The sequence below is a fragment of the Lethenteron reissneri genome, unplaced genomic scaffold, assembly GCF_015708825.2.
Source record: "Lethenteron reissneri isolate LAM-NWPU_2019-01 unplaced genomic scaffold, ASM1570882v1 scaffold_215, whole genome shotgun sequence".
Taxonomy (NCBI): domain Eukaryota; kingdom Metazoa; phylum Chordata; class Hyperoartia; order Petromyzontiformes; family Petromyzontidae; genus Lethenteron; species Lethenteron reissneri.
The window spans coordinates 27183-52026 of record NW_026891737.1 but is presented as its reverse complement, the minus strand read 5'-3'; the positions used below and the strand labels follow the sequence as shown (position 1 = coordinate 52026).

Sequence of the window (24844 nt, the reverse complement as noted above, 5' to 3'; positions counted from 1 at the left end):
TGATGATGCGGATTGTGGTGATGCTGATGATGGTGATGACGATACTGATGATGTTAGTAATGCTGATGATGCTGATGGTGGTGATGCGGTTGATGATGGTGATGCTTATAATGATTTGATGATGACGTTGTTGATAATGCTGATGGTGGTGATGACGATACCGATGATGAAGGTGCCGATGGTCGTGCTGATGGTGATGCTGATGGTGGTGATGTTGTACCTGAAGCCCGTCACCCTCAGCTCCTTGAATCCTGGAACTTTCTGGAACCCCTTTTGCATCTGGTGACAGAACGACGCGGCCATCGTGAAAATATAAAAATAAAAATGCTTCAGCTCCAGAGACTCACACAGATCACCCCAGCTACGCTGACTGAGCATCTATCTTCGATGTGACCACTGTGAACGCCCACGGTGGGCTAGGAGATGTTAACAACCTCGCCTGGTATGCAGGAGGTCGTGGGTTCGATCATGGACCCTGACGTCTATGGTGGGCTAGGAGATGATAACCACCTCGCCTGGTATGCAGGAGGTCGTGGGTTCGATCATGGACCCTGACGTCTATGGTGGGCTAGGAGATGATAACCACCTCGCCTGGTATGCAGGAGATCGTGGGTTCGATCCCGACCCTAACGTCCATGGTGGGCTAAGAAATGTTAACCACCTCGCCTGGTATGCAGGAGGTCGTGGGTCGGATCATAGACCCTGACGCTCACGGTGGGCTAGGAGATGTTAACCACCTCGGCTGGTATGCAGGAGGTCGTGATTTCGATCATGGACCCTGTCGCCCATGGTGGGCTAAGAAATGTTAACGACCTCGCCTGGTGCACAGGAGGTCTTGGGTTCGATCACGACCCTGACACCTGCTGTATGCTTGGAGTTTGCGTCTCTCTCTCTCTCTCTCCCCATGGTAGTGGCGATATTTTGCGAGTATAGGTCTGTGTATGGCAACCCATACACAGACAAATACCCAAGGATCTCGAAGATTATAGAAACTTAGATCCCCACGTATAGCCTCTGGCCGGCTGTAGGGGCAAGCGCTGTTAGTAATTAGCGACTTGCAGCACCACCAGGAGGGTCTGTTGAGGCCACAACTTTGGCACAAGAGGGGGTGGGTGATCAGCACCATGCCCGGCTACCATTGTCTTCCCACACACTCACTCACTCACCCACACATCCACTCACTCACTCACCCACACCCCCACTCACTCACTCACTCATCCACCCACTCAACCACCCACTCACTCACTCGCTCACCCACACACCCACTCACTCACCCACACAGCCACTCACTCACTGACCCACACCTCCACTCACTCAATCACCCACACACCCACCCACCCACGCACTCGCCCACACCCCCACTCACTCAATCACCCACACACCCACCCACTCACTCACTGCCCTACACACTCACCCACTCACTCACCCAATTAGTCATCCACTCACTCACTCACCCACCCACTCACCCACTCACTTACTGCCCTTCACACTTACTCACCCACCCACCCACTCACACTCACCCAACCACCCACTCACCCACCCACCCACTCACCCACTCACTCACTGACTCCCCTACACACTCACCCACTCACTCACTGACCCACTCACTCACTCGCTCACCCACACACTCAAACAAATATAAAGATCCCCCGGGCAGCCTATAACAGACTGCAGGGGCAAGTGCTCTTAGTAGTAGCGAGTAGCAGCACTTATTGAAGGCCGGCACTGTGACACGCAGGGGAGTGGGTGGCATGCACCACGCCCGGCCGCCTTTGTCTCTCCTGTGGCGATGTCCAATGCACACCTTCCTGTTACTAATTTTAGGCTGAGTCGACCTAGAGTTGAGGCACAAGGACCGGATCAGGTAATCGCCTATCACTGGGAGTTTTGTGGTGTTGGCCGCGAGCGGGAATCGAACCCGGGTCACACCCTAGTCCGCAATGCTGCACAGGTGCCCTGAATTGACTGCTGTGCCAGGCTAGGTTCATGAGGTCACGGGACAGACCCAGCAGGTGAACTGAGTTGACTGCTGTGCCAGGCTAGGTGCAGGAGGTCACGGGACAGACCCAGCAGGTGTCATGGGTTGACTGCTGTGCCCGGCTAGGTGCAGGAGGTCACGGGACAGACCCAGCAGGTGCCCTGAGTTGACTACTGTGCCAGGCTAGGTGAAGGAGGTCACGGGACAGACCCAGCAGGTGTCATGGATTGACTGCTGTGCCAGGCTAGGTGCAGGCCCCCCCACACCCCTCACACGCCCACACTCCTCACACCCCCACACCCCTCACACCCTCACACCCCTCACACGCCTACACCCCTCACACCCCTCACACCCCCCCACACCCCTCACACGCCCACACCCCTCACACCCTCACACCCCCCACACCCTCACACCCCCCACACCCCTCACACCCTCCACACCCTCACACCTCCCACACCCCCCACACCCTCACACCCCCACACCCCCCACACCCTCACACCCCCCACACCCCTCACACCCTCACACCCTCACACCCCCCACACCCTCACACCCCCCACCCCCTCACACCCTCACACCCCCCACACCCTCACACCCCCCACACCCCCCACACCCTCACACCCCCCACACCCCTCACACCCCTCACACCCCTCACACCCCTCACACCCCTCACACGCCCACACCCCTCACACCCCCCAACCCTCAAACCCTCACACCTCCCACACCCTCACACCCCTTACACCCTCACACCCCCCACACCCCTCACACCCCCCACACCCTCACACCCCCCACACTCCTCACACCCCCACACCCTCACACCCCCCACACCCTCACACCCCTTACACCCTCACACCCCCCACACCCCTCACACCCCCCACACCCTCACACCCCCCACACCCTCACACCCCTTACACCCCCTCCCACACCCCTCACACCCCCCACACCCTCACACCCCCCACACCCCTCACACCCCCCCAACCCTCAAACCCTCACACCCCCCACACCCTCACACCCCTTACACCCCCTCCCACACCCCTCACAACCCTCACACCCCCCACACCCCCCACACCCCTCACACCTCCCACACCCCCACACCCCCCCAACCCTCACACCCCCCACACCCCTCACACCCCCCTACACCCCCACAACCCCCCCCACCTTCACACCCCTCACACCCTCACACACCCCACACCCCCACACCCCTCACACCCTCACACCCCTCACACCCTCACACCCCCCACCCCCCCCAACCCTCACACCCCCCACCCCCCCCAACCCTCACACCCCCCTCACCCCTCACACCCCCCACACACCCCCACACCCCTCAACCCCCCTCACCCCTCACACCCCCCACACACCCCCACACCCCTCACACACACCCCCACGCCCCTTACACCCCCCCAACACCCCCACAACTCCTCACACCCCCCACACCCCTCACACCCTCACACCCCTCACACCCTCACACCCACACACCCCTCACACTCCCCACACCCCTCACACGCCCCCCACACACCCCCACACCCCTCACACCCCCACACCCCTCACACCCCCACACCCCTCACACCCACACACCCCTCACACTCCCCACACCCCTCACACGCCCCCCACACACCCCCACACCCCTCACACCCCCACAACCCCTCACACCCACACACCCCTCACACCCCCCACACCCCTCACACGCCCCCCACACACCCCCACAACCCCTCACACCCTCACACCCCTCACACCCCCCACACCCCTCACACGCCCCCCACACACCCCCACACCCCTCACACCCACACACCCCTCACACCCCCCACACCCCTCACACCCCCCACACCCTCACACCCCCCACACCCCCCAAACCCCTCACACCCTCACACCCTCACACCCCCTACACACCCCCACACCCTCACACCCCCCACACCCTCACACCCCCCACACACCCCCACCCCCCACACACCCCCACACCCCTCACACCCCCCACACCCCCCACACCCCACACACCCCCACACCCCTCACACCCCCCACACCCCTTACACCCCTCACACCCCTCACACCCCTTACACCCCTCACACCCCCCACACCCTCACACCCCCCACACCCCTCACACCCCACACCCTCACACCCCCCCCCACACACCCCCACACCCCTCACACCCCCCACACCCCTCACACCCCTCACACACCCCTACACCCCTCACACCCCCCCACACCCTCACACCCCTTACACCCCCCCCACACCCCTCACACCTTACACCCCCCCCACACACCCCCCACACCCCTCACACCCCCCACATCCTCACACCCCCCACACACCCCTACACCCCTCACACCCCCCACACCTCACACCCCCCACACCCCTCACACCCCTCACACCCCTCACACCCCTCACACCCCTTACACCCCTTACACCCCCTACACCCTCACACCCCCCACACCCCTCACACCCCCACACCCCTCACACCCCTCACACCCCTCACACCCCTTACACCCCTCACACCCCCCACACCCTCACACCCCCCACACCCCTCACACCCTCACACCCTTACAACCCCCCACACCCCTCACACCCTTACACCCCCCCCACACACCCCCACACCCCTCACACCCCCACACCCCTCACACCCCCCACACACCCCTACACCCCTCACACCCCCCACACCCTCACACCCCCCACACCCCTCACACCCTCACACCCTTAGACCCCCCCACACCCCTCACACCCTGCCGAACCTGTAGACGCAAGGTGTGCGACAGCGCCTGGTGGCGCGCCGACTGCTCGTCGCGTAGCTCCTCCTCCGAGAAGTCGAGGTTGTTGAACCTCACGCTGAACGGCACCACGTGGCGCCCCCTCCCCCGCTCCTCCTCCTCCTCTGTCTTCACCTCCTCCTCTGTCTTCACTTCCTCCTCTGTCTTCACTTCCTCCTCTGTCTTCACTTCCTCCTCTGTCTTCACTTCTTCCTCTGTCTTCACTTCCTCCTGTGTCTTCACTTCTTCCTCTGTCTTCACTTCCTCCTCTGTCTTCACCTCCTCCTCTGTCTTCACTTCCTCCTCTGTCTTCACCTCCTCCTCTGTCTTCACTTCCTCCTCTGTCGTCACTTCCTCCTCCGTCGTCTTCACCTCCTCCTCTCCCGCTTGCTCCTCGGTGGGCAGGAGGTTGGCGAGCGACTCCCCGGACGGGATGAGCGAGGGCGTCTCCGTGTCTTCGTGTCCCAGCATCTCTGTGTCTCCATGTCCCAGCATCTCCGTGTCTCCGTGTCCCAGCATCTCCGTGTCTCCGTGTCCCAGCGTCTCCGTGTCTCCGTGTCCCCCTGTGGTCTCTGCCTCTGTCCCCATTGCGCCGGGGGCTGTGTGTCTGTCTGTGAGGACAAGAGGAAGAGACTGCGGTGGCAGCGGTGGAAACGGAGGTACAGGTGGTGATGGTGGTGATGGTGGTGGTGATGGCGGTGATGGTGGTGGTGATGGTGGTGATGGTGGTGGTGATGATGGTGGTGATGGTGGTAGTGGTCATGATGATGGTGGTGGTGATGGTAGTGGTGATGGTGGTGATGGTGGTAATGGTCGTGGTAGTGATGGTGGTGGTCATGATAGGGTGATGGTAGTGACTGGTTTGAGGGGCTGGTAACCCCTCCACCTTTAATTTAACTACCTTGAAAACACGTGTTGAAAAACATCAAACTAACCTTGTGCCGGAGGCCCCGGGGGGACAGTCGTTTATGACGTCTCCTGGACAAACCTCATTTTGTCGGAGCCAGGAGACTGCCAAGCCACAGGGAATTGGCTCTTCTTCTGAACAAAATAATTAAGGGGGTGTGGGAGCATGGTGGTGAGGTGTGGGAAGCTGTAAGCCCCAGGGTACTGTGGGCTCACCTTCCCATCAATAAGAGGCAAGAAGTGGTGGTCGTGGTTTCTTATGCCCCCACTGAAGATGAACATCAGTGGAGGGATACAGACAAGGTCGATGAGTCAGATGCCTTTTATGACCTCCTGTCACAGGTGTGGACTAAAATGGCCCTTTGAGATGGAGTCATTCTGTGGGGTGACTTTATGTCCGAGTGGGTCCTAATACAAACACCTGGATTGGAGTGATCGGAAGGCATTGGCCAGATCAGCTCAATAACAATGGTGGGAGGCTTCTAGACTTCTGTGCAGCCCGTGGGCTTGTAGTTACCAACGTGCTGTTCCAGCATCGGCGCATCTACACAACATCATGGATACACGCCGGGTCAAAGCAAGAACATCTGCTGGACTATGTAGTGATGGAACAGCGGATATGGGCCCATGACCTTGACACTAGGACCTACCGTTGAACTGATCTGCCCACTGACCATTGGCTTCTCATCTGTAAGATGCACCTGCCATTCTTCAACTCCGGTGGTGCCTGTACACCTAGGACCCCATTCAAATCATCCCTGGTCTCAGCTAGCTGATGAAAGTTGCAAGCGAGAATTTAATCCTCGCTTGCGGCTGGGGTTGGCATCGTCCCCCACTCCTCCTGATGTCGACGGGAAATGGGTGAGGTTCAGGACTGTGGCTCATGCCGCTGCAACAGCTGTATTGGGCATGCGGTTCAGACCTCCCCAGAGACCGTGGCTGAAGGAGGTGTTCCATCTGGCTGAGAGAAAATGCTAGGCCCACTCTCACCTTCCACAACATCCAACATCGGATAATGAGTAGGCTTACTACATCTTCGCTCGGAGATTCGGAGAGCCGGGCAAGGATGGGTGGTGATCGCGGGTTGCTGAGGAGATGGAATCTGCCTCGGTAGCCCGCAATCACAAATCACTCTTTAACACCATCAAAAAGGTAACTTGCTACGCCTCACCTATCACCATCCTTAAAGGTGAGAACGGTGATTCAATCTCCAACCCCTGGAAGAGGTCTGCAGGTTTGCAGATACATTCTGTGAGGTCTTGGACAAAGGGAATTCCCACAGCCTAGACAACATCATGGGAAAAGGTGGGGACGGCCCTGCTAGGGCTGCGGTGCCTCAAATATTGGCAGGAGTAGCCACCCCTTCTGAGTGGTTGGCTGAGGTGCCATCTGTGGAGGAAGTGGGAGGGGTGCTCCGGAGACTGAGAACAGGAAAATCGCCAGGCAGATATGATATCCCAAGCGAAATCCTGAGGGAGGGTGGCATCTGTGTGCAAACTGCCCTAGATGCCATCATCACAAATGTTGGGCCACAGGGCAGGTTCTTATAGTCCAAACAGGATTGCCCTTCCTTCTCTATGCTTGAGAAATGTGGACCCCTCCATAATGGAACATCTTCGCTGGTTAGAAACATTTAGGCTGGCCTACCTATGATCCATCCTGGGTTTAACTAGACTGCATTGTGTGAGGAGCTCACAAATCCTTGAAAGATCTGGGCAAAGTCCCATTGGTGAACTCCTCCGGCAGGCAAGGCTGCGTTGGCTAGATCATGTAGCCTGCATGCCCAGCCACGGCATGCCCAAGCAGCTTTTGTCTGGTCGTATAGAGGGAGCTAAATGGGCATGGCATGGTCTGCAAAAGAGATGGACTGATGCGGTAAGCTGAGTGGACTTGCAAAAGACTGGTACTAGCGGTGTCAAGATCGGCCTCAATGGAGGAGGCTCGTGAAGGACGCTACTGATCAGTTGGAGGCAGTCACCCTTCAACAACAACAGAGGGCAGAGGAGCGTCGCTCACAACAATGAGTGAACCACTTGGTGGTTAAAATGCAGCTAGTTGACACAGCAGGGGGCACATCTGGTGCATCTGCCAGTCATCTCAGTCAACCCATGGCACCTGGGTCTGCCCCGTGACCTCCTGCTTGCTAGGGGGAGTTCAACACTCACTTCACGTCGCCTTAAAGTGCACATAGCCTGGCACATGCGCCGTGGTGATGTTACCGCCACTTAGTGGTGAATGGCAGGTATTGATATTGATGCTGGTGGTCATGGTGGTCGTCATTTTAAGACTTTGGAGGCTTTCGCAACCAAATATTTACAAAAAAAAGCGAGAATTTTCGTGAGTTAGATCGCACAAATACAAATGTGTCATTAAACCGAACACCACCCGACATGGCAAATTGGCGAGGTTTGTTCTGTAAACGAAATGGGCCAATTCGTTACACGTTCAGCACTAACCAGTTGTATGTTGGGGAGTAAACCCTTTGCTATGTTTTTTTTGACAAACTTTACAAATTGTCCATGTCAGCTGGTGGTGGCAGGTTTATCAACACATTTACATTCACGCGATCGGACCCAAACAAAACCTCTATGATGGTGGTGACCACGGAGATGTAGGTGGTGATGGTGGCGATGCTCGTGATGGTGTTGAAGATGGTCATACTCGTGATGATGGTGGCAATGGTGATGAAGGTGATTGTGAAGCTGGTGATGGTGGTGATGGTGATGATGGTGGTAATGAAGAAGGTGGTGATGAAGGTGGTGAAGAAGGTGGTGATGAAGGTGGTGACAACGGAGGTGCAGGTGGTGACAGTGGTGATGGTGGTGATGAAGGTGGTGAGGTTGGGGATAGTTGCTAATAATGGCGATGGCGGCGATGGTGGCTGTGATGGCTCCCACTCCTCCCATTCCTCCTCCACCCGCTGACCTTCTTTATCTGGAGAATCGACGTAGCCCAGAATGTCAGCAGACACCGAGGAAGAGCCATCACCACCTCCTTCGTCCGCGTCAGGAATGGCGTTGATAAACTGCACAGCGCACGCAGCAAAGACAGATATACCTCGCCAGGTGTAAGGCCACCACTGAGCTGCCCTGTAGCCCTTTTTCAGAGGCCAACCTGGGCCATCACAAATGAGTCACAGCTCAACGAAGTTTCATCATCCTAAATATCGTCGTCATCGTCACGTGGAAATGTTACGCAGCAACCAAATACTTGTATAGATGCATTGTGACGTTGATTCTCAATGACGAAGGGGAGAAAAATCCACACAGTGACAACCAGGGAGAGAGAGAGACGTTGGGGTCAGGGTCAGGATCGAACCCACCACCTCCTGTATACCGGGTAAGGTAATTAACATCCGCGAGTGCACCGTGGCATCAGGTAAGGCTCCACTGAGCAGCTATTTTTGCAGAAGACACCTGGCACATCACAACGTAATAGCAGCACCATCACCTGGCTGATGTCAGCATCACGTGGACACTCGTAGCAACATCCAGACACTCTAAACGCCTGTTGTGGATTCGAAATTTGGAGGGAATACCGGAGGACCCGGAAGATAAATTCACGTGACCACGGAGAGAAAAAGAAAGACACGCAAACTCCAAATGTACAGCATTTGCCAGTGTCGGGTTCGAAACCACGACCTCCTGTATACCAGGCAAGGTAGTTAACATCTCCTATCACACTTTGGTGTCAGGGTCGGATTCGAACCCACGACCTCCTACATACCAGTAAAGGTAGATAGCATTGTACAAACATTGAAGAGAAACCGATCACCAAGTGTGCATTAACCACACATGGCTGCTCGTGGTAGAAAATACAAACAAACATGCTCCAATAATAATAATCTATTGCCCTTGGAACTGATTTTCCTACACCAGAGCAACAGGAGCTGCCTTAATGGCGTGGTCTCACCATCGGTGTTAGACCTCAGAATAACGCCAAAAGGCGATCAGAACAAATGCAATGCAAACATCAAAGCATCATCAGCATGGCATTGAACAGATATATATATTTCGATTTAAAGCTTTCGTGACTGCAGGGATTCATCTTCTTGGTTCTTTCGGTAAAGTCACGTAGAAGGGAAGTAATAAAATAATAAAAATAAAACATAATAAAACAATTCTCACGACGTTTCGGCCACAACGCAAGCAGCCGTCCTCAGGTGAAAACCAGGTCCGTCGAGGCGACAGAGTCTGAATGAAACAGCACACGAGCTTGGAGCAGATATATATAGACGGGAGAACCTCCTCCTCTGCGGTTGCACCTCGATTCAAGAGCCGAATGGCTCACAGGGCTATACCTAATAAATTACCTGAACTGAACTCTTAACCACGGTTATTGGCTCCACTAAGCCGGTCCTGAAGTGATTTGGTCGTTAAGGCAGAGTAGGAAATAGACGTTAAAAGCTTAATTCGTTCCGATTGTATCGAAAGTTACCCCCGTTTTACCCAAAGAACATACTTTATAATATTTAAACAATAAATATCAATACATACAGATACCAACAACATAAACACATAATATTAAAAAGAAAACACGGTTAATAAATGCATACATAACGGGGAAATGTCCGTTAAGCAAACACATTGGGCTCTATGGAAGCACTACGCGAATATACACTATACACTACACTACTATACACTGCATTATACACTACACCACTATACACTACACTATACAAGGTGTTTTAAAAGATAGACCCAATTTCAAAACATTATATTTCACGATGGCAACATGTTACAATTACACAAAAAATTACAAACGGTTTATTGATTTATTAAGTTTAACTAACCATTTTATAAATGCTCTATGTGCCCTCCACCTGCTGTACGGACAACATCGAGACGATAGTTGAATTCGTCCCAAACGCCTCTGCTCACGTTTTCGTCTTAGGTGCGTGGTCGCCCTGTGCTCTTGCCCTTACATAAACAACCTGTTTCCTCAAATTGTCGGTACCAACGACGAATGCTCTTTGGCATTGGCGGATCAATGACAAATGCACGCTGCACCGCAATTACGGATTCAGTCTTGCTGAAATGCAGAACGCAAAACGCCTTGTGTTGCGGGGTCACCATCTTGCGAATTACTGAGGCGAGGGGCTGTTTGTGCGCTGGGAGAGGCGTCTAGCGGTAATCATTTGAAACTATATGCCCCGCCCGTTCAAGTGGTGAGAGTTTCATTCAAGGGCGGTTTGTGGTTGCAGAGATATAGCGATTTCAAATCGGGTCCATCTTTTTCAAACACCCTGTACTATACAATACACTATGCACTACACACTACACATAGGGCTCTATGGAGGCCCATCGTTAAGCAATAAGTCGTTAACAGGGTTGGTCGTTAAGAGAGGTTCTAGTCTTTCCAACTATACACTACACTACTTTACACTACTATATATGTAGTGGTGGTATTGACGAGCGCCGGCAGTGATGGATCACGGGGCGCGGGGTTGGGCACGCGATGTGGGCGTGGCATGGACGCGCGCGCCGGTGGTAAGGCGCGCTCACACAAGCTGGGAAAAGAGGATCGTAGCGAGTGCGCAGTGATTGGTCAGATAAGTGGGTGCTCTCAGCGACGTCCGCAGGAGGGGTATAAAGGGGGACGCGCGAGAGCACTCGTGGTCAGTGTTAACCAGTTGAAGACCGAAGACGGGGTGGAGGAGGTAGTGGCCCGAGACCCCTAGTCCCGCCGTCCTTGTGGGGACCGGGGCCCTGTGTGGCTCAGAGCCGAGACTGGGGGACCGTAGTCCGACGCCCGTGTGGGTCGGGACGGTGGTACCCAGAGCCGAGACGGGCACCCCGGCTGGGTGTGTCCCGGAAGGCTACGGGGCGTAAGAGCCCGTGTCAGTACAGCTGAGTGGGTGTTAGTCACCCGAGTAGCTAAGGAGGGTGTTGGTCACCCGTGTAGCTGAGTGGGTGTTGGTCACCCGTGTAGCTGAGTGGGTGTTGGTCACCCGTGTAGCTGAGTGGGTGTTAGTCACCCGTGTAGCTGAGTGGGTGTCCGTCACCCGTGTAGCTAAGTGGGTGTTGGTCACCCGTGTAACGAAGTAGGGTGTTAGTCATCCGTGTAACTACAAGTTGGTGAAAATAAAGAGTGTGCTACCCGTGAAGTCGTCTCCTGCCGAGTTACTACTTTACAACTGGCGTCAGAAGTAAACCTGTCTTCAAGGAGAATGGACACAAGGAAGACTTCTCGTTCCCACGTGCAAGACCGGGGAGACGACGACGTACCGGTGACACCACCCTCGGGAGGAGAGGACGAGGAGTTGCCGCCGATGCAGCACTTCGCGGAAATGGCCGATGCTCCGCCCGCCTCCGACACCAGCCTGCAGGACGCACACTCCCGCCTGGCGGAGTTGCTGCTCGCCGCCGCTGCGATCTTGGCGGAGATCTCCGTTCCAGCGGCCGGTGGAACGCCTGCGGGGTTGGAAGAGGCGGCGCGGCTGGAGGGTTCCCGCCATAAGGCGTTTCGCGCCAAAAGTTTTGGAGTTGGCGCCATTTTTGAGGGTCCGCCTCCGGTTGGCGGGAAACGCGGACACCACGTGGCCAGAGGTCTCCACACAGCGCAGCCCGCGTCATCGGCGAGCGCCGGAGCTCTCCATTTTGCGCCTGCAGAGGGAGCCGACATTTTCTACAACCACAGCGGCGCGCGGGAAAATCGTTCCAACGACGACGACGACGATCGAGTTCTCCAGCAACGATTGCCCGCGCTGTCGGTGTTCAAGGCGGACGGGGGCGACTGGGGAGCCTTCCAGCGACGGTTCATCGCGCATCAAGAAATGTCGGGGTGGTCCGACACCACTGCCCTGCGCGCGCTGCCAGCGATGCTCGACGACGACGCGCTTGCGGCCTTCACGTCTGCCCCGAGGTCGTCCCGCTCAACGCTCCAGGCCGCGCTGCACCTGTTGGCCAAGGTGTTCGGGCCGCCCTCGACCTGTCGCCACCAGTTCTACGATCGGCGGAAGGTGGTTGGAGAAACAACGCTCGCCTATCGCACGGCGCTGCTCGCCCTGGCGGATTCAGCTTTTCCCCGCATGGACAAGGAGGGGAAGGACGCCATGGTGACGGAGCAGCTGCTGGCGCTGGCTCACGGATTGGGAGTTCCCATTAATACGGCGGACGAAATGGACATCTGCTCCCTGGGGATTGCCACGAGTATCCACGCTTACGAGGTCCTACAGCGGAAGCCGACGGTCGTCTGCGCATCGGTGGAGAACGGGGCACCGGCCGCCACGATCATCGGACCTCAGCCTGCTGTGCCTCGGGAGGAGGCCTTCGCTGGTTCGAGGCCGGGGGAGTGGAGAACGGGAGGTCGTTCGCCCACACGCTCCTCCCGCAAGCTGGAGCAACCGAAACCTACGACGTCCCTCGTCGTCTGCTACAACTGCGGCCTTCGAGGCCACGTCGCGTCTGGGTGCCGGGCCCCGCGTCAACGCACCGCGGGACCACGTCCGGACGACGACCAGGGACTCAAGACATCCCAACTGAACCCGGCAAGTCGCGGCACCTCACACGTTCGGTCCACACGCACGGCACGTTCGGGTCGCCGCTTAGCGGTGGGGGGACCGTGTATGGGCGCCGGGGGTTCGGTTCGGCGAGAGGGGTCCGCGTACGGCCCGAAGGCAGTCGAGTGGTCCGAATTGGCCCACAGGATTGTGGCTGCGTCGGCCGGGTCGTCCGTGGTAACGGGGTACATTGACGGGGTTGAGGTCCGGGTGCTCGTGGACACGAGTGCGTCGGCCACTATTATTTCGGACCTTATTTATAATATTCTTCCCGTACAATGTCGACCACTTCTGCCGGTGGACGTACCATTTTACGCGGCAAACGGGGGATCTTTGGGAATCATCGGCCAGATTCGGGCGAATATTTGTATTGGCGACATTAAATTGGCGGGTCCTATTTTTGTATCATCATCGTTGGCCGTTCCTTGTTTACTAGGCACGGACTTTCTGTCTAAAATGCCCATAAAAATTCTCATAGACCAGGCCTGCATTGAGCTTCCGTCGGGTCGGCGGGTTGAGTTTTTGAAGAGTCCAAATAAGATACGCACGGCTTGTGCGACGGTGCAGGCGCTGGCAACCCGGACTGTACGGGTGCCCCCGGGATCGCAAATGTTGGTACCCCTTCGGTTGAGAAAACCCCTTGGGGCGGATGCGGGGGCGCAGGGAGTTCTATTGGGGCCGTCTAACAGGGCTAAAGGGGACCTCGACTTAGCGGTGGCCCAGACCATGGTGAGGGGGGACAGTGAGCCGTTCGTTGTGGTCCTGAATACGGGGTCGCGGCCGGCCGTGATTACGCAGGGAACGGTGCTCGCTCACGCCGCGCCGCTACCCGTCGAGGAACAGCTCGTTGCTCACGCCGATTCAAATGTCGATACGCATCCCCAAAGTGAGGAGGGGACGGAGTGGTTGGACTCGTTGTGTGCCGGGTCCAGTACCTTGTCCAGTGTGCAGTTGGGTGCATTGAGGGGCTTGCTGCTCGAGTTCGCTGACGTGTTTAGCAGGCACAAGTACGACATTGGCTGCACAGACCTGTTGCGCCACCACATAGAGACTGGGGACGCGGCCCCTATTCGACAGAATCCCTTCCGGCTCAGTCCAGCCGAGAAGGAGCATGTGCAGTCGGCAGTAAATGACATGTTGGCGGCCGACATCATTGCGCCCTCTTCCAGTCCGTGGGGTGCTCCTATCGTCTTGGTTAAAAAACAGGATGGATCCCTGCGGTTCTGTGTTGATTTCCGCCGCCTAAACAAAATATCAATGGCCGATGCGTATCCGCTCCCCAGGATGGATGAGTCGCTGGATGCCTTGGCAGGAGCACAGTTTTTTTCGACGCTCGATTTGCTTTCGGGATTTTGGCAATTGCCCCTCGATGACGAATCAAAACCTAAAACCGCTTTCCGGACACCGGGAGGCCTATTTGAGTTCAACCGATTGCCCATGGGTTTACATTCCGCTCCTGCCACGTTCCAGAGGCTCATGGAATTGGTTTTGTCAGGCCTTCAATGGGACACCTGTTTGATTTACCTCGATGATATCATCGTTTTCAGCCGAACTTTTGAGGAGCACCTCCAGCGACTGAGAGCAGTGTTTCTCAGGATGCGTTCCGCGAAGCTTAAATTTAAACCGGCTAAATGTTTTCTGCTTCGGGAATCGGTCAGGTATTTGGGCCATATCGTTAGCTGTTCGGGGATCTCGACGGACCCTGCTAAGACGCAATGCGTCGGCTCATGGCCAACACCGACCTCTGTTACTGAAGTCCGCAGCTTCATAGGATTTGCCTCCTATTACCGTCGTTTTGTCAAGCAGTTTGCCACCATAGCCAGGCCCCTGCACGCCTTGACGGCTAAAGGGGTGCGGTTTCACTGGGGGCCGGAGGAGGAGGCCGCGTTCTGCTCCCTTCGTGACGCCTTGGTGCAGGCTCCCCCCTTGTGTTACCCCGATTTCACGCAACCGTTTGTGCTCAACACGGATGCCAGTAACACGGGTATCGGGGGAGTGCTCTCACAGGTGGTCGGGGGGGTCGAACGGGTGGTCGCCTACGGTAGCAGGGTTCTGTCCCCCGCCACGGATACTACGGGGGTCGACGCCCCCACGGGGAGGGACTCGCTGTTAGCATTGCCTCTCATCGAGTGGGGCCGTCTGCAAATGGCCGACAGCTCCCTACTCGCGCTACGTCGGAAGGTTAACGTTCCCGAGGGCGGGGAAACGCGGGTCGGTTCCTGGGTGTCCAGACAGGGCCTCTTGATGAAGTGGGACTCCATGTCCCGGCGTCACATGCTTGTGGTGCCGGTTGCTGTACGGGGTAAGGTCGTCCTGGCTGCCCATGAACGACTCATGCATCTGGGGTTTCACAAAACGCTCGCCCTCATTCAGCGAGACTACTATTGGCCTGGGATGGGCAATGACGTGGCGAACATTCTTAAGGGGTGTGTAGGGTGCGCTAAAAGAAAACCGCCACCAATAGCGGCTAATCCACCGCTTCAATCCATTCAAGTTTCGCGCACGAACGAATTGGTCGCGCTAGACATCTTGGGGCCCTTTCCCACTACACCTCGGGGAAATAAGTTCCTGCTGGTTGGCGTAGAGTACTTCACCCGCTGGCCCATGGCGTGGCCACTCGCCAACCAGTCGGCTGCGGCAGTGGCGGACGCCTTTGTCCAAGGTTACGTTTTGGACAAAGGCGCCCCCGAACGCTTGCTGACGGATCAAGGGAAAAATTTTTCGAGTGTTTTGTTGCGCGAGGTGTGCGACCTGTTGGGTACAAAGAAAGTACGTACCTCCCCGTACCACCCGCAGACTGACGGTATGGTTGAACGTCTGAACAGAACGATTACGTCTATGCTGTGCCAACAGGTATGCGACGACCAGGTGGATTGGGACTTACAGGTACCGGGGGTACTAGCGGCCTATCGGATGGCACCCCATGCGGCGACGGGGTTTTCTCCATTTTTTCTGATGTATGGGCGGGAGGCTGATCCGGCCATGGACGTCCAACTGGGGATTTCACAGCCACGTGCAAAATCAAAATTGGCAGACCACATTAAGTTTAACATTGCCAAATTGGCTGAGGCGCGAGAGGCTGCGAGATTGAATTCACGCTCTCGGCAGATCGCGAACGAGCGATTGCATGAACGGAAGGTGCATACGCACAATTGGGAACCGGGCGATAAGGCCTGGCTGCATTGTCCACACGCACCGTTGGCTACGTCCCCCAAACTGTTGAGACCATGGAGGGGACCGGTGGAAATTGTGCGGGTTGCACGACCCCAGAGTATACAGATTAAATGGGGAAAACGCCGTTGGTACGTGCACCCCTCCCGACTGAAACCCTACGCGGCGCCGCGTGACCCCGGGTTGTGCCGTGACGACCGAGCGTGTGATGTGACCGTCGACTCGGGGAGGGATGTGTCGCAGGCTGATCCTCACGTGTCTCCACCTGACCCACCCCCAGGTGTCTCGGACCTGACGGCTGTTGACCGTCGGGAACCGGAACCCCGCGGCTCGCGCGGAGCCCCGATGCCTGGCCCATGCCTTCCTGAACTGCCGGCGCCGCCGGATGGCCAACTGCGTCCTGTGCCGTACGACGGTCCGGCAAGGCGGACTCGGGCAAGGACGCAACACTTTTCATGAAAAAAAAAATAAAAATTCTTTTTTTTGTTAAAGCCCGACTTCGTTGCCGGCTTCCCCCTCTGCCGGGGTAATGTCCCGTTCAAGGGACGCTCGGACACATTGGGACGCTGCATGAGTCGGAGAGAAAAGAAGAGAAAATGATTAAAGAAATTTTTTTTTATTGTTACTCTTTCCGCATACACAGTATCGTTGCCACTCGCCGGATTGTGCATGTTGTTCTTGTTGTGGGTGTGGGGGTTGCTGGGTTTTGCGGATTGCGGTGTTCATGTTGTGTTGTTAGGGTTTGTGTTATGTTACGGGGCACACATGGGGGTGAAGGGGTGTTGTATGTTTTATTAGCAGCCGGGTCGGCTGCGAGCTATGTGGTAGGGGGTGATGTAGTGGTGGTATTGACGTGCGCCGGCAGTGATGGATCACGGGGCGAGGGGTTGGGCACGCGATGTGGGCGTGGCATGGACGCGCGCGCCGGTGGTAAGGCGCGCTCACACAAGCTGGGAAAAGAGGATCGTAGCGAGTGCGCAGTGATTGGTCAGATAAGTGGGTGCTCTCAGCGACGTCCGCAGGAGGGGTATAAAGGGGGACGCGTGAGAGCACTCGTGGTCAGTGTTAACCAGTTGAAGACCGAAGACGGGGTGGAGGAGGTAGTGGCCCGAGACCCCTAGTCCCGCCGTCCTTGTGGGGACCGGGGCCCTGTGTGGCTCGGAGCCGAGACTGGGGGACCGTAGTCCGACGCCCGTGTGGGTCGGGACGGTGGTACCCAGAGCCGAGACGGGCACCCCGGCTGGGTGTGTCCCGGAAGGCTACGGGGCGTAAGAGCCCGTGTCAGTACAGCTGAGTGGGTGTTAGTCACCCGAGTAGCTAAGGAGGGTGTTGGTCACCCGTGTAGCTGAGTGGGTGTTGGTCACCCGTGTAGCTGAGTGGGTGTTGGTCACCCGTGTAGCTGAGTGGGTGTTAGTCACCCGTGTAGCTGAGTGGGTGTCCGTCACCCGTGTAGCTAAGTGGGTGTTGGTCACCCGTGTAACGAAGTAGGGTGTTAGTCATCCGTGTAACTACAAGTTGGTGAAAATAAAGAGTGTGCTACCCGTGAAGTCGTCTCCTGCCGAGTTACTACTTTACATATACAGTACATTATACACTACTAATCAGGACACTATACACGGCTATACACTACACCACTTTGCAATACACTATACACTATACTTACACTACACTATACACTACACTATACACCACAATATACAGTACACTTCTATACACCCAAAACTACAATACACTCAATACCATATAAACTACACTATACACCACTATATACACTAGACTATACACAACACTGCTATGCATACTACACTGATATACACTCCACTACTATACGCTAAACTATACATTAATATATACACTACTATATACACTACTATACACTACTATATAAACTTCTATATACTACTATATACACTACATTATACACTACACTGCTATACACATTTCACTGCTATACACTACACTATGCGAATATGCAATATACTACTATACACTACATTGTACACTACACTACGCACTACTATACACTACACTACTATATATTACACGACTATACACGATACTACTATACACTACTACACTACTATACAAACAACACTACTGTACACTATACTATGCTACTATAAAGTACACCATTAAACGCTCCTATAAATTGCACTATGTACTACATTACAATACACTAAACTAGTATACACTACACTACTATACACTACACTACCATATACTACACTATACACTGCACTACTATACACTACACTATTTACATTACAATATACACTACACTACTATACACTACACCACTATACACAACACTATACACCACACTATGCACAACACTTATATATACTGCACTATCATACAATACACTATACATCACACTACTAGACTATACACTATAATACAATGTACACTACACTACTATACACTACACTATACATTACACTATACCCTACCATACACAACACTACCATGCACTACACTATACACTACACTAAGGTATGCTGCACTATACACTACAGTATTATACACTGCACTACTATACACTACACTATAAATTACACTACTATACACTGCACTATACACTACTATATACTACACTACTATACATTACACTCTACACTACACACCTGTACACTACACTATACATTACACTACTATACTCTAAACTATAGACTACACTACTATACACTGCACTATACACTACACTCTACAGTAATATACACTACACTACTATAAAATTCGCGACTATACACTACACTATTATACACTACACTATAATACACAACACGATACACTACACTATGCAATACACACATGCATACCTCAGCTGTGTCATCGCTGAGCTCCAGGTTCTCGCCAGGACCCATGACCTCTGCCTCGGAAAGATGTGCAGGGAATCCTGGAGGGTAAAAAACTGAAAAAGAAAAAAACTTCATTATCATCAATCTTGATTTGAAGCTTTCGTTTCTGCAGGAATCCATACTCTTTGATTACTTCGGTCCAGTCACGTAGGTAGAAAACAATAGATCACGACGTTTTGATCGCAACACAAGCAACCGTCATCAGTTGGGACAACCACAGCAAGAAGAAAACTGCTGAAGTAGGCGAGAGATCTGCCGTGGCACGAGGTTATATAGGCCTCGGCAGTCGGGGGGGAGAGAGAAGTGGGGGGAGGAGGCGGGGCAGAAAGTGGACCCCCCGGCAGCACCCGGGTCACTGGAGGAGAGATCGGAGAGAGATGCACACAGAGAGACACAGAGAGAAAGACACACAGAGTCGGAAATAACAGCTGACATAGGCAGCTACGATGGAAACATCACAGTCAGTAAACACTTTATCTGGTTAATAACGTCCTTCCAATGATTGCTCAGTTTGTACCCATCTTCTCGGTTGAAGTTGTGTCCATGTTTATATATCTCGATGGCTTCATGATCAAATCTCTGATAATAGCCGGTGGGTTTGCGGAGTACCTTTATCTTGGAAAAGTCAATTTGGTGTGAACCCACAGTGTTAAAACAATGATCAGCAACGTCAGAGGTATTGGTCCTACCGTGTTTCAGATCTGCCTTGTGTTCACGAATGCAGTCTGAGACATGTCGTTTCGTTTCCCCCATGTAACTGCTGACGCAGCCACAACTCAGTTTGTAGACACCCAGGTATTGCATATCAGGAATCACATCCTTTACAGATGGGATCAAATCACGGATTGTGTGTACTGTGTTGAAACGAACATGGATCTTGTGTTTGTTTAAGATTTTGGAAATCTTTTTGGTAACCCCTGCTATGTATGGTAAAGTGATGGTATTGGTTGGATCCTAAGATGGCTGTCTCCATATGGCTGGGGAGACAGCTTTGCGGATTGTACGTTCAGAATATCCGTTCATCCTGAGGGCTTGGTGTACGTGCTCCAGCTCACTGGCTATGTGATGCTGGTCGGAGATGCAACGGGCCCTATGGTGTCGTGTTTTGATTATGAAATTCTTCTGGGCTGGATGGTGGTGGGAGTCAGGCTTTAGATAGACATCATCATCATCATGCTTTTTAATGTTATTTTTAATAATATATAACTCACATCTCCGCATAGACTCAACAATGCCCATAGACTGAGAACTGCACCACAGACTCAGCACTGCCCATAGATTCAACACTTCACTTAAGATTAAACACTGCACTGTAGAATCAACACTGCACCATAGACTCAACACTGCCCATAGACTAAACACTGCTCATAGACTCAACATTGCCCATAGACTCAACACTGCACCATAGACTCAACACTGCCCCATAGACTCAACACTGTACCATAAACTAAACACTGCACCATAGACTCAACACTGCCCATAGACTGAACACTGTACCATAGACTCAACACTGCCCCGTAGACTCAAAACTGCACCATAGACTTAGCACTGCCCCATAGACTCAACACTGTACCATAGACTCAACAATTGTTCCGATCGCCTTAGCTGCGGTTGGAACACATCTGCACAAGCGATGGCGGGATTTAAGCATCCGGAAGGTCACGCAGACCATGCTGTCCTGGACCCTTTAACAGCTGGTGGTGGTGGTGTGGCCATGGTGGGCTTTTAATCGGCGATGTAATTATAGATCTCCTCCCGTGGTTAGCCTAATCCATTGGGCGTCTTAATGCGCACCAAGGCTGTCTCACCTACCTACCCATCCACCCTCCCCGGTTAAGAGTAAAATCCCCAGCGCGTGCCTCCAATTGCATCCAATTGCATCTCCACATCACGCTCGTCCTACAAAGCCAGGGACATCTTCCATGTGTAGTTGTAGTACAAGTCGGAGACGAGGTTGTTTCAGAAGGCACCTTCTTTATCAACACTCTTGAGGTTCAACAGGTTTGTCCTCGTTCCTTCTCGATGTCGTACAGCCCGGCCTAGACTCAACCCTAACCGCGTTACGACGATGTCGACTGAGACAGCCAACAACTCTCCGGGCCGTGCAATTATCGAGTGAAGGCGCGAGCGACGAAGGTGGCGAAGACAGCGATGGCAATATGAGTCCACTCCCAGAACCGGCAGCTCGGATCTCCTGCTCTCTGCTGCTTTTATTCTACTTCTGCACGGCCTGGCTCCGCCCTGGAAGCGCCTACCCTTCTCGAACCCACTAGCGGGTTCCAGGGGGCTTCCCGATGACTTCTTCCGTGACTCTTGCCCCAGTTTCTCCGCCCTGCCGGCACACAGCTATGTATGTGCTCGACGGCGGCGTGTAAGCTAACTGTCCACCGCAGTTGCCGCTGCTGCACAGCAGTCAGCACTGTGTCACTACACATGCAAACTGGGTCCCGCACCAAACGCTGTTGAATTTTAAACTCGTACGGAGATCCATGGGCTCACACAGAGACCCACAGACTCACATGGAGACCAACAGACTCACATCTCCCTCACCCCCCCTGCACCATCAATTAGCTACCGTTGGCTATGTATGGTGCCAAAAGAAGTCCGACATACATACGTACACACACATGTTACATACATGAACGAGTGTCGTTGATCATAATGAATAAAGATTTTTTAAAAAATCACAAGTGAGCTGTGCAGCTGCAGTTCAAATGGATACTCTCCATATTAAGTTGCAATGTTCAGTGCGCACGCTGTGCAAAATGAACACACGTGCACTCGGTAGGGTTGAACGATTTTGGGAAAATATCAAATTGCGATTTTTCTGCCAGATATTGCGATTGCGATTTGATTTGCGATTACATTTTTTTAAGTCAAGCTTCAGTTCAATATTCACTGTGTAATAGATTTAAAACATGCGATGGAGCATTACCACATTATACCATCAAAATATGAACTGCTGTATATATTCTAATGCAAGGATGAGAACTTAAAATATATGAATTGCTTCCAACATGTATTTATTAAAATGTTTTAATTGAAACAGAACAACCAAACATAGAACCATTGTTAAGTTAAATAAAAAGAAAGTTATAATGATAAAAAATGAAACAATTATAATAAGAAAGTAATGGGACTTTTCAAATCGCAAAAAAATCGCAGCCTTTGCGATTTGCTAATTGTTTCAAATTGCGATTTCGATTAAAAAACGATTAGTCGTTCAGCCCTCGAACTCTGATCGAGGTTTCCCTACACCTGTGTACGTACACAGACCAGAACTAATAGACTGTTTTTCTTTTTTCATTTCAGCAGGTAGGGCCTCCCAACTGAGCTATGTAGCTGCTTTTTGTTTGTTCCAGACGTGGGGGCCAGGCTATTACAAATGATAGCAGCTCAACAGAGCGGCTGATATCATCATAATGTGGACATTTAATGCAGCAGAGACATTCAATAAACGCATATTTCTACAGACTCGCCGAGACCCATAGAGACCCACAGAGACCCAGGGACCCAAATAGATCCACGGACACCCTTAGATATCCACAGAGACACATATTCGCAGATATCTACATAGACCCATAGAGGCCCATACTGATCGAGACTCCTACAATTTATTTTTTAAATTACTAGGTAAGGCTTTTTTTCAGAAGCGACCTCTGGCCATCACGAATGATAACAGCTTCAACAAGTGGCTGATATCATCATCATCATGTGGATATTTAAATATTCTCTAAACGTGAGACGTTGCATCTAAATGTAGAGGTAGGGAAAAAACAGGACCTGGAGAAAAATCCAAGCGACCACCACGGGGAGATAAAGAGACACACAGACTTCAAATATACAGCAGAGCCCATGACCTCCTGTATACCAGGCGAGGTAGTTAACATATCCTAGTCACCTTGGGTATTAGGGTCGATATTGAACCCAATACCTCTTGTATACCAGGCGATGTAGTTAAAATCTCCTAGCCACTGTGGCATCAGGGTCTGAATCGAACCAATGACGCCCTGCATTCCAGGAGTGTAGTGTATTGTAGTGTATAGTGTAGTGTATAGTAGTGTATAGTGTTGTGTATAGTGTAGTGTATAGTGCTGCGTATAGTGCAGTGCATAGTAGTGTAGTGCATAGTGTAGTGGATAGTCGTGTAGTGTATAGTGTAGGGAATAGTGTAGCTTATAGTTTAGCGTATAGTGTGGTGTATAATGCAGTGTATAGTGCAGCGTATCGTGTAGTGTACAATAGTTTAGTGTATAGTAGTGTATTGTATAGTGTTGCATATGGTAGTATTTAGTGTAGTATGTGTATGTTGGACTTCTTTCGCACCACCGTACGTAGCCAACAGCGTTAATCGGAGGTGTGGGGGGAAGGGCAACAAACATTAAACTGACAGATGCCAGGATTGCTTTGTCGAGGTGAGATGTTGGAATAAGCGCCTTTGGCCACGATGACATCTTGGCAACACCGCACAATGTCGCGGCTTGTCCCTGTGACTACAATCAAACTGTGCGTACATGTATGGGCTCCACGATGGCTCGGAGATGTTAACTACCTCGCCCGGTACGCAGGAGGTTGTGATTTTAATCCAGAACCTGACACCATGGTGCGCTCGGAGATGTTAACTAAATTGCGAGGTATACAGGAAGTCGTGGGTTCGATCCAGACTCTGACACCACGGTGGATAGGAGATGTTAACTACCTTGCCAGGTGTCCAGGAGGTCGTGATTTTGATCCCGATCCTGACACCCACGGTCGCTTGGAGATGTTAACTACCATGTCTGGTGTATGGGAGGTCGTGGGTTCGATCCATTTTCTGATGCCCATGGTGGCTAGGAGATGTTAACTACCACGTCTGGTGTACAGGAGGTAATGGGTTCGATCCAGACTCTGACACCATGGTGGATAGTTGTTAACTACCTCGCCTGGTATACAGGAGGTCGTGGTTTCGAACCCGACACTGGCAAATGCTGTACATTTGGAGTTTGCTTGTCTTTCTTTCTCTCCCCGTGGTCGCGTGAATTTATCTTCCGGGTCCTCCGGTTTTCCCTCCAAATTTCGAATCCACAACAGGCGTTTAGAGTGTCTGGCTGTTGCTACAAGTGTCCACGTGATGCTGACATCAGCCACGTGATGGTGCTGCTATTAAGTTGTGATGTGCCGGGTGTCTTCTGCAAAAATAGCTGCTCAGTGGAGCCTTACCTGGTGACATAAACACAGCTTAGTTGTAGTATGGATCTCTGTGGGTCTCTGTGAGTGTCTGAGTGTGGGTCTCTAGTGTTCCCTTTGGGTTTCTGTGGGTCTATATGGGTCTCTATGAGTATGCTTCTCTACAAGTATGGATCTCTATGTATCTCTATGGGTCTCTGTGTATCTCTATGCATTTGGAGTATTTGGCTTCTGCTCTACATTCCCTTGTGATGATGATATAAGCCACTTGGTCGAGCTGCTATCAAGTTGTGATAGCCAGGAGGTTGCGTCTGAACAAAGAGCTACGCAGTAGCTCAGTGCGGCTTAACAGCTGGTAAAATAAACATGGTTTAGTTGTTATGGTGATGACGATGATGATGACGATGACGAAGATGATGACGATGTTGATGATGATGATGACGATGATGATGATGAAAATTATGACGATGATAATGACGATGAAGACGATGATGATGACAATGATGACGATACACCTGCCAAAATAAACGTA

General features: G+C 52.9%; 1 protein-coding gene across 1 annotated transcript in view; it reads right to left on the bottom strand.

Annotated features, from left to right (window-relative positions):
* LOC133339739 (uncharacterized) overlaps positions 1–24844 on the bottom strand; it is a gene marked incomplete at its 5' end in the record, with an annotated part of 61764 nt that overhangs the window by 21432 nt on the left and 15488 nt on the right. Inside the window, 4 exons of the mRNA XM_061547899.1 lie at positions 221–279; positions 4696–5321; positions 8542–8641; positions 19108–19199. Coding sequence (XP_061403883.1) covers positions 221–279; positions 4696–5321; positions 8542–8641; positions 19108–19199 — 877 coding nt within the window. The remainder of the gene's footprint in view (positions 1–220; positions 280–4695; positions 5322–8541; positions 8642–19107; positions 19200–24844) is intronic.